Here is a 13,608-nt window from a genome sequence, read left to right on the forward strand (position 1 = left end):
GGGTAGAGTTGAGAGAAGGGAGCTTGCCTTGTTCCTTATGAAGCCATCCGCCTCCGGTGTCATCTAGCCAGCTCAAGTAAATGCCAGAGAGTGCTGAAAGGTCTCGGTGGTGGCAGTTATGATCATTTCTGCCCAGGGCTTTCTTTTCCACTACGCCATCAGAAGAGAGCTCCCCAGCAATCGACGATCTACTCTCCTCCCCTCCCCCAAGGCCGGCCGCATCCTCCGGGTCAGGTAGAGGAGATCCAAGAGGCGGGTTAGGTAGTTGTGTCAGGTCAAAAGTAGCGGTACTGTTCGTAGGTTGCGCAAAGTTTTCATTAACCTCCTCTGGCTCCGCCATGTTTGAAGTGGGTATATCCACGTGGCCATAACGTAGGATAGAATGTACACTACGGAATTGGCATGCCATCTTTGTCTCAAGGGCTATGAAGAGGGCCCTTACTGTAGTATCAAAGTCCTCCATGGTTGTTGTATATGGCATTTCCACAGTTGTGGTAGATAGCATGTCTAAGGATGGCAGTATGATCTCTGTATGTTTGTTTGCCTGGAGTGGAGTTTGAGAGTCGTCAATGGCAATGTAAGATAAGTAGCAAACGGCTGGCTCTGGAACTCCCAGAAATAAGATATAGGTGTCCTTCGATGCAGGAGAATGAGCCTAGTAAACTGCGATAGGTATCAGTCTTGGATGGCATGAAATAAATTAGATTTTTCCATAAATTGCAGCCCTAAAGTGGAGAGCTCTTATTAAAGCGGCCATCTTAGATGCTGGTCCGGACACGCCCCCTGGGGAGGCTTTTTTATTTTCATAGGGATTAGGTTTAATTTTTTTATTTTTAATAATTTGGTTTATTTTCTGTAATGTTAGAATTTTTTATTTTTGTAATTTTAGATTATTTTAATTTAATCTTAGTTGTTTTTTTTTTTTAAGTAATGTTAGGATTTTTTATTTTAATTGTAATTTAGTATTTTATTATTTTATGTAATTTGAGGTTAATTTAGGGGGTGTTAGGTTAGGGGGCTTAGTAATTAAAACATAATTTATGCTTACCTGATAAATTTATTTCTCTTGTAGTGTATCCAGTCCACGGATCATCCATTACTTGTGGGATATTCTCCTTCCCAACAGGAAGTTGCAAGAGGATCACCCACAGCAGAGCTGCTATATAGCTCCTCCCCTAACTGCCATATCCAGTCATTCGACCGAAACAAGCCGAGAAAGGAGAAACCATAGGGTGCAGTGGTGACTGAAGTTTAATTAAAATTTAGACCTGCCTTAAAAGGACAGGGCGGGCCGTGGACTGGATACACTACAAGAGAAATAAATTTATCAGGTAAGCATAAATTATGTTTTCTCTTGTTAAGTGTATCCAGTCCACGGATCATCCATTACTTGTGGGATACCAATACCAAAGCTTAAGTACACGGATGATGGGAGGGACAAGGCAGGAACTTAAACGGAAGGAACCACTGCCTGTAGAACCTTTCTCCCAAAAACAGCCTCCGAAGAAGCAAAAGTGTCAAATTTGTAAAATTTTGAAAAGGTATGAAGCGAAGACCAAGTCGCAGCCTTGCAAATCTGTTCAACAGAGGCCTCATTTTTAAAGGCCCAGGTGGAAGCCACAGCTCTAGTAGAATGAGCTGTAATTCTTTCAGGGGGCTGCTGTCCAGCAGTCTCATATGCTAAACGGATTATACTCCGAAGCCAAAAAGAAAGAGAGGTTGCCGAGGCCTTTTGACCTCTCCTCTGTCCAGATTAAATAACAAACAGGTGAGATGTTTGGCGAAAATCTTTAGTAGCCTGCAAGTAAAACTTCAATGCACGGACTACGTCTAGATTATGCAAAAGACGTTCCTTCTTTGAAGAAGGATTAGGGCATAATGATGGAACAACAATCTCTTGATTGAAACAACCTTAGGTAAAAAACCCAGGTTTTGTACGCAGAACTACTTTATCTGAATGAAAGATCAGATAAGGAGAATCACAATGTAAGGCAGATAACTCCGAGACTCTTCGAGCCGAGGAAATAGCCATCAGAAAAAGAATTTTCCATGATAGAAGTTTGATATCAATAGAATGAAGGGGTTCAAACGGAACCCCTTGAAGAACTTTAAGACCCAAGTTTAAGCTCCATGGGGGAGCAACAGGTTTAAACACAGGCTTAATTCTAACTAAAGCCTGACAAAATGCCTGAACGTCTGGAACTTCTGCCAGACGCTAGCTGATAGTCCTTTGTCCAAACCCTCTTGGAGGAAGGACAATATCCAAGGAATATCCTAGGAATCCTAACCCTACTCCATGAGTAATTCTTGGATTCACACCAATGAAGATATTTACGCCAAATCTTGTGGTAAATTTTGCTGGTGACAGGCTTTCGTGCCTGTATTAAGGTATCAATTACTGACTCGGAGAAGCCACGCTTTGATAGGATCAAGCGTTCAATCTCCATGCAGTCAGTCTCAGAGAAAGTAGATTCGGATGATTGAAAGGACCTTGTATTAGAAGGTCTTGTCTCAGAGGCAGAGTCCATGGTGGAAAGGATGACATGTCCACTAGGTCTGCATACCAGGTCCTGCGTGGCCACGCAGGCGCTATCAATATCACTGATGCTCTCTCCTGTTTGATTTTGACAATCAGACGAGGGAGCAGAGGAAACGGTGGAAACACATAGGCCAGGTTGAAGAACCAAGGCGCTGCTAGAGCATCTATCAGTGCCGCTTCTGGGTCCCTGGACCTGGATCCGTAACAAAGAAGCTTGGCGTTCTGGCGAGACGCCATGAGATCCAGTTCTGGTTTGCCCCAACGGAGAACCAATTGAGCAAACACCTCCAGATGGAGTTCCCACTCCCCCGGATGAAAAGTCTGACGACTTAGAAAATCCGCCTCCCAGTTCTCTACCCCTGGGATATGGATCGCTGATAGGTGGCAAGAGTGAGTCTCTGCCCAGCGAATTATCTTGGAGACTTCTGACATCGCTAGGGAACTCCTGGTCCCCCCTTGATGGATGATGTAAGCCACAGTCGTGATGTTGTCCGACTGAAATCTGATGAACCTCAGTGTTGCTAACTGAGGCCAAGCTAGAAGAGCATTGAATATTGCTCTTAACTCCAGAATATTTATTGGGAGGAGTTTCTCCTCCTGAGTCCATGAACCCTGAGCCTTCAGGGAGTTCCAGACTGCACCCCAACCTAGAAGGCTGGCGTCTGTTGTTACAATGGTCCAATCTGGCCTGCGAAAGGTCATACCTTTGGACAGATGGACCCGAGATAACCACCAGAGAAGAGAATCTCTGGTTTCCTGATCCAGATTTAGTAGAGGGGACAAATCTGTGTAATCCCCATTCCACTGACTGAGCATGCATAATTGCAGCGGTCTGAGATGCAGGCGCGCAAATGGCACTATGTCCATTTCCGCTGCCATTAAGCCGATTACTTCCATGCAGTGAGCCACCGTGGGGCGCGGAATGGAGTGAAGAACACGGCAAGCATTTAGAAGTTTTGATAACCTGGACTCCATCAGGTAAATTTTCATTTCTATAGAATCTATCAGAGTCCCTAGGAAGGAAACCCTTGTGAGAGGAGATAGAGAACTCTTTTCTTCGTTCACTTTCCACCCATGCGACCTCAGAAATGCCAGAACTATCTCTGTATGAGACTTGGCAATTTGAAAGCTTGACGCCTGTATCAGGATGTCGTCTAGGTAAGGAGCCACCGCTATGCCTCGCGGTCTTAGAACCGCCAGAAGTGAGCCCAGAACCTTTGTAAAAATTCTTGGGTCTGTAGCCAACCCGAATGGAAGAGCTACAAACTGGTAATGCCTGTCTAGAAAGGCAAACCTCAGGAACCGATGATGATTCTTGTGGATCGGAATGTGAAGGTAGGCATCCTTTAAGTCCACTGTGGTCATGTACTGACCCTCTTGGATCATGGGTAAAATGGTTTGAATAGTTTCCATCTTGAATGATGGAACTCTGAGGAATTTGTTTAGGATCTTTAGATCCAAAATTGGTCTGAAGGTTCCCTCTTTTTTGGGAACCACAAACAGATTTGAATACAACCCCTGTCCTTGTTCCGTCCGCGGAACTGGATGGATCACTCCCATTACAAGGAGGTCTTGCACGCAGCTTAGGAATGCCTCTTTCTTTATCTGGTTTGCAGATAATCTTGAAAAGTGAAATCTCCCTTGTGGGGGAGAAGCTTTGAAGTCCAGAAGATATCCCTGAGATATGATCTCCAACGCCCAGGGATCCTGAACATCTCTTGCCCACGCCTGGGCAAAGAGAGAGAGTCTGCCCCCTACTAGATCCGTTGTCGGATAGGGGGCCGCTCTTTCATGCTGTCTTGGAGGCAGCAGCAGGCTTTCGGCCTGCTTGCCCTTGTTCCAGGACTGGGTAGGTTTCCAGGCCTGCTTAGATTGAGGAAAAGTTCCCTCTTGTTTTGAAGTAGAGGGAGCTGATCCTGCACCTGCCTTGAAATTTCGAAAAGCACGAAAATTAGACTGTTTGGCCCTTGATTTGGCCCTGTCCTGAGGAAGGGTATGACCCTTACCTCCAGTAATGCCAGCAATAATTTCTTTCAAACCAGGCCCGAATAAGGTCTGCCCCTTGAAAGGAATGTTAAGTAATTTAGACTTTGAAGTCACATCAGCTGACCAGGATTTAAGCCATAGCGCCCTACGCGCCTGGATGGCGAATCCGGAATTCTTAGCCGTTAGTTTAGTCAAATGAACAATGGCATCAGAAACAAATGAGTTAGCTAGCTTAAGTGTTCTAAGCTTGTCAATAATTTCAGTCAATGGAGCTGTATGGATGGCCTCTTCCAGGGCCTCAAACCAGAACGCCGCCGCAGCAGTGACAGGCGCAATGCATGCAAGGGGCTGTAAAATAAAAACCTTGTTGAATAAACATTTTCTTAAGGTAACCCTCTAATTTTTTATCCATTGGATCTGAAAAAACACAACTGTCCTCAACCGGGATAGTGGTACGCTTTGCTAAAGTAGAAACTGCTCCCTCCACCTTAGGGACCGTCTGCCATAAGTCCTGTGTAGTGGCATCTATTGGAAACATTTTTCTAAATATAGGAGGTGGGGAAAAGGGCACACCGGGTCTATCCCACTCCTTACTAATAATTTCTGTAATATTGGAAAAACATCAGTACTCACCGGCACTGCATAGTATTTATCCAGCCTACACAATTTCTCTGGCACTGCAATTGTGTCACAGTCATTCAGAGCAGCTAATACCTCCCCAAGTAACGCACGGAGGTTCTCAAGCTTAAATTTAAAATTAGAAATCTCTGAATTAGGTCTCCCCGATTCAGAGACGTCACCCACAGACTGAAGTTCTCCGTCCTCAGGTTCTGCATATTGTGACGCAGTATCAGACATGGCTCTTACAGCATCTACGCGCTCTGTATCTCGTCTAACCCCAGAGCTATCGCGCTTGCCTCTCAATTCAGGCAATCTGGCTAATACCTGTGACAGGGTATTATTCATGATTGCAGCCATGTCCTGCAAAGTAATCGCTATGGGCATCCCTGATGTACTTGGCGCCATATTAGCGTGCGTCCCTCGAGCGGGAGGCGAAGGGTCCGACACGTGGGGAGAGTTAGTCAGCATAACTTCCCCCTCGACAGACCCCTCTGGTGACAATTCTTTTATAGATAAAGATTGATCTTTACTGTTTAAGGTGAAATCAATATATGTGATATCAGTATATGTGATAGCAAAACAGCATAAAAAACGGCGTCCCCGGCTTTTGCGGGTGACGCTGCATATGTAATCTTGCCCAGAATAGTTCAAAATCTTCAATGAACAAAATGTATTATTGTGTGATCAGTTCATATTGTTATTAAACTGTTACATTTTTTTAAATGTTGATAACTTTTGAAGACAAGCATATATAAAAGGACCCACAGTAGATTCCCACAATAAAATTAAGCGGAACCAGAGAGAAATATTGTAGGTCTAGTTTTATGCAAAGTATCCATGCAACAGTATGACTTATTCCCAGACAAATAAACATTAAATCTTATATTTATTTATTATCAAATTTTATTTTAAGTTTACGTAAGTTTGTATTTAGTGTCCTTTGAAAGGGACTTTAAGATTGTAATTTAAAATGTTTCTTTATTTATAGTAAAAAAATAATAAACTTTGCAAAATAATTTTATTTCCTGTAATTTAATTCTGAAATTTGTGGGCTTTCCATTTTATCTTAAAGGTGAAAATGCAGACTTCAGACATAACAGTTATATTCTAAACACTCATTGGTGTACACTCTAGTGATCCATTTATAATGGTCCCTAATTGGCATTAGAAGAAAAGAAAACCTAGGTTAAAACATGGAGGTACCCATTCTTTAATAATAAAAAAAAAAAAAATACATCTGCATATTATTTCCAGGTTACCATTTTCTTTGAATACATCATTCTATCTAGTGTTTATATTAAAGGGACAGTCAACACCAGAATTGTTGTTGTTTAAAAAGAAAGATAATCCCTTTATTAACCATTCCCCAGTTTTGCATAACCAACACAGTTATAATAATACACATTTTACCTCTGTAATTATCTTGTATCTAAGCTTCTGCTGACTGCCCCCTTATTTCAGTTTTTTTGACAGACATGCAGTTTAGCCAATCAGTGCTCACTCCTAGGTCACTTTACGTGCATGAGCTCAATGTTATCTATATGAAACATGAGAACTAATGCCCTCTAGTGGTCAAAATGTATTCAGATTAGAGGCAGTCTTCAAGGTCTAAGAAATTAGCATATGAACCTCCTAGTTTTAGCTTTCAACTAAGAATACCAAGAGAACAAAGCAAAATTGGTGATAAAAGTAAATTGGGAAGTTGTTTAAAATTGCATGCCCTATTTAAAACATGAAAGTTTTTTTGGACTTGACTGCCCCTTTAAAGGATGATTGTAGTCTAAAAATGATTTAAGATTTATGCTCCAGAGCAGAAACTGCAGCTAAGTTTCGTGACTAGAGCTGCTGATTGAATCAGCGGTAGTTCTGCTTGTGATCAGAAGTGCTCTGCAGGTCCTGAGTGATACTTCTACTATGTGTTTAACCCCATTTGTGGGGCTTAAACAAAGAGCATTAAAGGGTCACTAATATTAAAAATAACATGCTATAAGAATTGGACATTTCTACTAATGGCCTTTTAATGTTTATTGTCCCTATCTATTCTAAATAGTTCTCCTTATAATTTTTCCAAAGTTTCTTTGATCACTTGTTTTTTTGAAGAAAAAAAAGAACCAAACAAATCAGCTCTTCAAGTTTGTTTTTAAAAGCCCTGTTTTGTTGTAAAAAATGTACTAAATAATTTATTTAAAACAGGTTAAGATCTGTGCATATCCTAACAGGGCTAATTCATTAAAAATAGTGTGCATAATTAAAAAATAAAAATAAATAATTGCTGGCAATTATTTTAAAATCATTTTCAAAAATAAGCAAAATGAATTACATAGTTAAGCTGCCTGGAGCAGCCAACTCCACCCCCCCCTTATCAGTGTTTAGACACAGGCATTGTATTTCAACTGAGTTCACAGCTTCTAGGCATGCTCCAGCAGATAATCACTGTGCACTTTTGTATTCTACCAAAATCAACCATAGATATAGATACAGCCATAGAAGGAAATGTGTGTGGGGGGGTAAAGCTTTACAATTCAGAAACTAAAAAGAAAGGGTTAATGGCGAGGCACTGCAGTATAAATTTGCAGGTAAAGTAATTAAAGCACATATTATATTTTGTCTCTATCCCAGATTAAATAAATCTGTCTAGATATAATATGTAAACATACAAACGGCCTTTTACCTTACTGAGAATTCATAGCTTAAGTTTATCCAGAGAGGTATCAATATACCGCGTTACCTACCCATTCCTCTAAGCGTGCTATCTTTTCTGACACCTCTTCTGCTTCTAGTCTCTCTTGCTCAGCTCGTCTTTCTGCTTCGCGAGTAAGCGATTCCTCTGCTGCTTTGCGCTCCAGATCTGCAATTTCCTCAGGTGTCAATCCATAGTTTCTAGGCTCTCCGACATTTTTTATTAATTGCCTCAAAACATCTCTGTACTCAATATCATCATCTTTTGATACATCTACAAAGATCAGAATAACTGATTAATTACTGAGATCTTTAAAAGGACATTAAAATCAAAATTAAACTATCATGATTCAAATAAATCATGCAACTTTCCAATTTACTTCTATTTTCTAATTTGGTTTGTTTTCTTGGTATCCTTTGTTGAAAAACATATCTAGGTAGGCTCATGACTAGCAATGCAAAGCTAGCTGCTGATTGGTGGCTGCACATATATACCTCTTGTCATTGGCTCACCATAGGCTAGATTACGAGTGGAGCGCTATTTTGCACTCCTGCTTGCATGTTAATTTTATAGCAGGGCTCAAAATTTCAAACCTTAAGCTACCAGCCAGCCCAAAATGTTACTCGCCACTTTTGATCCCACCTACTACCTGTTCACACCACACCCACTACCCCCATTCTTTGCATATGTTTAGCCAATGTGAAACACCTTATTGTGCAGTAATTTTTTTATATTGTTTTTGTTTTATACCATAAATTAAATAATGCTACATACAGTAATAAATTAACAAAAATAAGTGCAAAGCAGTAAGCAACATCAACTAGGGTTCTGGTGAAGACAACAGCTTAACAGAAAAAGGAAGATGTTGAACTCAGAGAAAGCAGAGAGTGTTGACATTAATGTGAGGCCATATCAGATTTTTTTATAACTATCATCTCTCATCTATCTTTCTCCATTCCTTCCCCTCTTAATCTCTCTTTTTACCCCACTCCCTTCTCTCTCAGGCCTTGGAGCATATTTAACAATGTGCAAGCGGACATGATACGAAGTAGCGTATCATGTTCGCTGCACATCGATAAATGCCGACAGCATTCGTTGTCAGCATTTATCATTGTACCAGCAGTTCTTGTGAACTGCTGGTGCAATGCCGCCCCCTGCAGATTGACACCGCTAGCAGGGGGTGTCAATCAATCCGCCGTCTCAGAGCAGGCGAACAAGTTATGGAGCAGGGGTCTTTAGACTGCTGCTTCATAACTTCTGTTTCCGGCGAGCCTTCCTTAAGCTCCATACGGAGCTTGATAAATATGCCAATGGCGAGTGGAAATTTCGAGCCCTGATTAAAGTATATATAATAATTTAAAATAAATAACAATTTTTTAATAGTTTATATTTAATATTTCAATAACGAGCATTGAAGGTAGCAATTCTTCATGTGCGCTAACCTGACCACGCGTGCCTTATACATATTTTACATTCCTATGTTCTTCACATAGAAAATAATGTTTTTTTGATTATTTTATATATATATAAATATAAATATATATATATATATATATATATATATGTGATACTGCTAATGTGAAGTACATATCTATACCGATATATCTATAATAATAGGTATTTATACTGTGTGTGTGTGTATATATATATATATATATATATATATATATATATATATATATGTGTCAGGGGCGTATTATGGCCTAGGCCAACAAGGCACGGGCCTAGGGCGGCAGATTTGAGGGGGCGGCACTTTTTGGGGCCGGGCACTCAAGAATTGGCCCTTTTGGTGCTGCTTAGAGCAGATCAAAAACTGGCCACACTAATGCATGAGAGGCAGCGGCTGCTACGGAAGTGGGACTGGGAAGGGAACCTCTCAGTCAGTGTATTTTCACAGTAAGTTAGTCAGTCCGACTCCTATTGTAATATGATCTAACTCTAAGACGTCACCTACTATTTGTTTTAATGAATTGTGTTGTGAGTTATTTGAAATATCGCCACTTAAGGAAGTAAAGCTCCTGCTCCAGCAACAACTGACACTGACTGAGGCTTGCGAGGAGGGAGGAAATAGAATCTGTGACAAGTGCGGTGCACGCTGCAACTGCTTATTCCTCCTGTCCTGACAATTTAAACGGCACAACACTGGAAGGACAATCAAGGAAGTAAAGATTGCTATAACACTGCTCCATGTCCTTTCAAGCTCCAGCAACAACTGACACTGACTGATGGGCTTGCGAGGAGGGAGGAAATAGAATCTGACACTCCAGTGCGGTGCACGCTGCAACGGCTTATTCCTGACAATTTAAACAGCACAAGGAAGGACATTGGACAATCATCATTGTCACTGTGCCGTTTAAATTGTCAGGAATAAGCCGTTGCAGCGTGCACCGCACTGGAGTGTCAGATTCTATTTCCTCCCTCCTCGCAAGCCCATCAGTCAGTGTCAGTTGTTGCTGGAGCTTGAAAGGACATGGAGCAGTGTTATAGCAATCTTTACTTCCTTGATTGTCCTTCCAGTGTTGTGCCGTTTAAATTGTCAGGACAGGAGGAATAAGCAGTTGCAGCGTGCACCGCACTTGTCACAGATTCTATTTCCTCCCTCCTCGCAAGCCTCAGTCAGTGTCAGTTGTTGCTGGAGCAGGAGCTTGAAAGGACGTGGAGCGGTGTTATGTTATTGTCAGTGTAATGCCTTGGAGCCAGCAGTCCCGCTTCCTAATCTGTAGCATAGCAGCCGTTTCCTTCCCTCCCCCTTCCTGGCCCCCCAAGTGCCGTGCTCACTCAGCTGACATTCACTGACTGTCTGACAGCATCTGCACACAGCCAGGCAGATCAAGACAGTAGCAGGGAACAGCACGCTTCTGAAGACAGGGCATAGATCAGGTCACAGGGGAATATTGCAGTGAAATAGTGAATATGTGGTAAGAGGGGGATCAGGGATGTTATTGTTATAGCAAGGCTTGTTGGTTGTTGTAAATAATGTGTGCTACAGTCTGCTGCTGCAGAGCAGGTCATAAATACCCCCACGGCTCCTGCTCACAGCAGAAAACAGGCTTTTTTTTAACCTCTTTGCTCCCAGAGGTGATGGGCTATGCTGGAAATAGTAGTTATGCTGTTTCTGTGACTGTGCATTGTGCGTATATATATATATATATATATATATATATACACACACTAACTATATATATATATATATACATATATATATACACACACACTATATATATATATATATATATATATATATATATATATATATATATATATATATATATACACACACATACATGCAAGTCCTGGGGTGTAAAAATATTATGGCTGAAAAAAAGCCTAAAACCTAGGGGGGTAGGGGGGTGGGGGGGGGGGGGCAGCAGAATTTTGAGGGCCTAGGGCAGCACAAAACCTAAATACGCCCCTGATATGTGTGTATATATATATATATATATATATATATATATACATACACACACACTTCTAAAAAAGGAAAGACAGCATTTCTCTTGTTAGGTGTATCCAGTCCACGGATCATCCATTACTTGTGGGATATTCTCCTTCCCAACAGGAAGTTGCAAGAGGATCACCCACAGCAGAGCTGCTATATAGCTCCTCCCCTAACTGCCATACCCAGTAATTCTCTTGCAAGCTCTCAACATAGCTGGAGGTAGTTAGAGGAAAGTGGTAAAATATAGTTAGTTTTTTCTTCAATCAAAAGTTTATTGTTTTTAAATGGTACCGGAGTGTACTATTTCTCTTGTTAAGTGTATCCAGTCCACGGATCATCCATTACTTATGGAATATATTCTCCTTCCCAACAGGAAGCTGCAAGAGTCCACCCACAGCAAAGCTGTTATATAGCTCCTCCCCTAACTGCCATATTCAGTAATTCGACCGAAAACATGCAGAGAAAGGAAAAACCATAGGGTGCAGTGGTGACTGTAGTTCAAATGAAAAAATTACCTGCCTTAAAGTGACAGGGCGGGCCGTGGACTGGATACACTACAAGAGAAATAAATTTATCAGGTAAGCATAAATTATGTTTTCTCTTGTTAAGTGTATCCACCCACAGCAAAGCTGCTATATAGCTCCTCCCCTAACTGCCATATTCAGTCATTCTCTTGCAAGCCTCAACATAGATAGGAGGTCGTGAGAGTCTGTGGTGCTTTCTACTTAGTTTATTCTTCAATCAAAAGTTTGTTATTTTTAAATGGCACCGGAGTGTGCTGTTTATCTCAGGCAGTATTTGGAAGAAGAATCTGCCTGCGTTTTTCTATGATCTTAGCAGACGTAACTAAGATCCATTTGCTGTTCTCACACATTCTGAGGAGTGAGGTACTTCAGAGGGGGAATGGCGTGCAGGTTTTCCTGCAGATAAGGTATGTGCAGTAAAATATTTTTCTAGGAATGGAATTGACTAAGAAAATACTGCTGATACCGAAGTAATGTAAGTAAAGCCTTAAATGCAGCGATAGCGACTGGTATCAGGCTTATTAATAGAGATACATACTCTTATAAAAATGTGTTTTAAAACGTTTGCTGGCATGTTTAATCGTTTTTTAACATATGTTTGGTGATAAAACTTATTGGGGCCTAAGTTTTTTCCACATGGCTGGCTTAAATTTTGCATAGAAACAGTTAACTGAAGCTTCCCACTGTTGGCTGTGGCAGTTTGTTGTGTCTGTTTTTAAAAACGTCTATGTCATTTTTTTGATCTGTTTTTTGCATTAAGGGGTTAATTATCCATTTGCAAGTGGGTGCAATGCTCTGTTACCTTATTACATGTACTGTAAAAATTTCGTTTGTTTTACTGCCTTTTTTTTCACTGTTTTTCAAATTTTGACAAAATTTGTTTCTCTTAAAGGCACAGTAACGTTTTATATATTTGCTTGTTAACTTGATTTAAAGTGTTTTCCAAGCTTACTAGTCTCATTATTAGTCTGTTCTAACATGTCTAACATAGAGGAAGCTCTGTGTTCATTATGTTTTAAAGCCATGGTGGAACCCCAACTTAGAATGTGTACCAGATGTACTGATTTCATGTTAAACAATAAAGATCATTTTTTGTCTTTAAAAACATTATCACCAGAGGATTCTGTCGTGGGGGTAGTTATGCCGACTAACTCTCCCCACGTGTCAGACCTTTTGACTCCCGCTTTAGGGACTCACGCTCAAATGGCGCCAAGTACATCAAGGGCACCCATAGCGTTTCTTTTACCAGGGGATTCTGTCGAGGGGAAAGTTATGCCGACTAACTCTCCCCACGTGTCAGACCCTTCGACTCCCGCTTCAGGGACTCACGCTCAAATGGCGCCAAGTACATCAAGGGCGCCCATAGCGTTTATTTTACAAGACATGGCAAAGGTGGTGAATAATATTCTGGCAGCAGTATTAGTCAGACTACCTGAAATTAAAGGAAAGCAGTTAGCTCTGGGGGGTAGATACAGAGCATACAGACGCTTTAAGAACCATGTATGATACTACCTCACAATATGCTTAGTCTGTGGGTGATTTTTTTTGACCCAGGGAAGATGATTTAACCTGATTCTGATATTTCTACATTTAAAATTTATGCTTGAGAACCTCCACTTGTTGCTCAGGGAGGCTTTGGCTGCTCTGAATGAATGTGTACAATCGCAGGGCCAGAGAAATTGTGTAGACTGGATAAATAATATGCAGTGCCGGTGTGTACTGATGTTTTTTCCAATACCTAAAGAGGTTTACTAAAAATTTTTTAATAAGGAATGGGATAGACCAGGTGTGCCGTTCTCTTCCCCTCCTATTTTTTAGA

At 41.0% G+C, this 13,608-nt stretch overlaps 1 protein-coding gene across 1 annotated transcript in view; it reads right to left on the reverse strand.

Annotated features, from left to right (window-relative positions):
* AK7 (adenylate kinase 7) overlaps positions 1 to 13,608 on the reverse strand; it is a 177,037-nt gene that overhangs the window by 48,947 nt on the left and 114,482 nt on the right. The window contains exon 16 of the mRNA XM_053697496.1: positions 7,879 to 8,099. Coding sequence (XP_053553471.1) covers positions 7,879 to 8,099 — 221 coding nt within the window. The remainder of the gene's footprint in view (positions 1 to 7,878; positions 8,100 to 13,608) is intronic.

The sequence above is a fragment of the Bombina bombina genome, chromosome 1, assembly GCF_027579735.1.
Source record: "Bombina bombina isolate aBomBom1 chromosome 1, aBomBom1.pri, whole genome shotgun sequence".
Taxonomy (NCBI): Eukaryota; Metazoa; Chordata; class Amphibia; order Anura; family Bombinatoridae; genus Bombina; species Bombina bombina.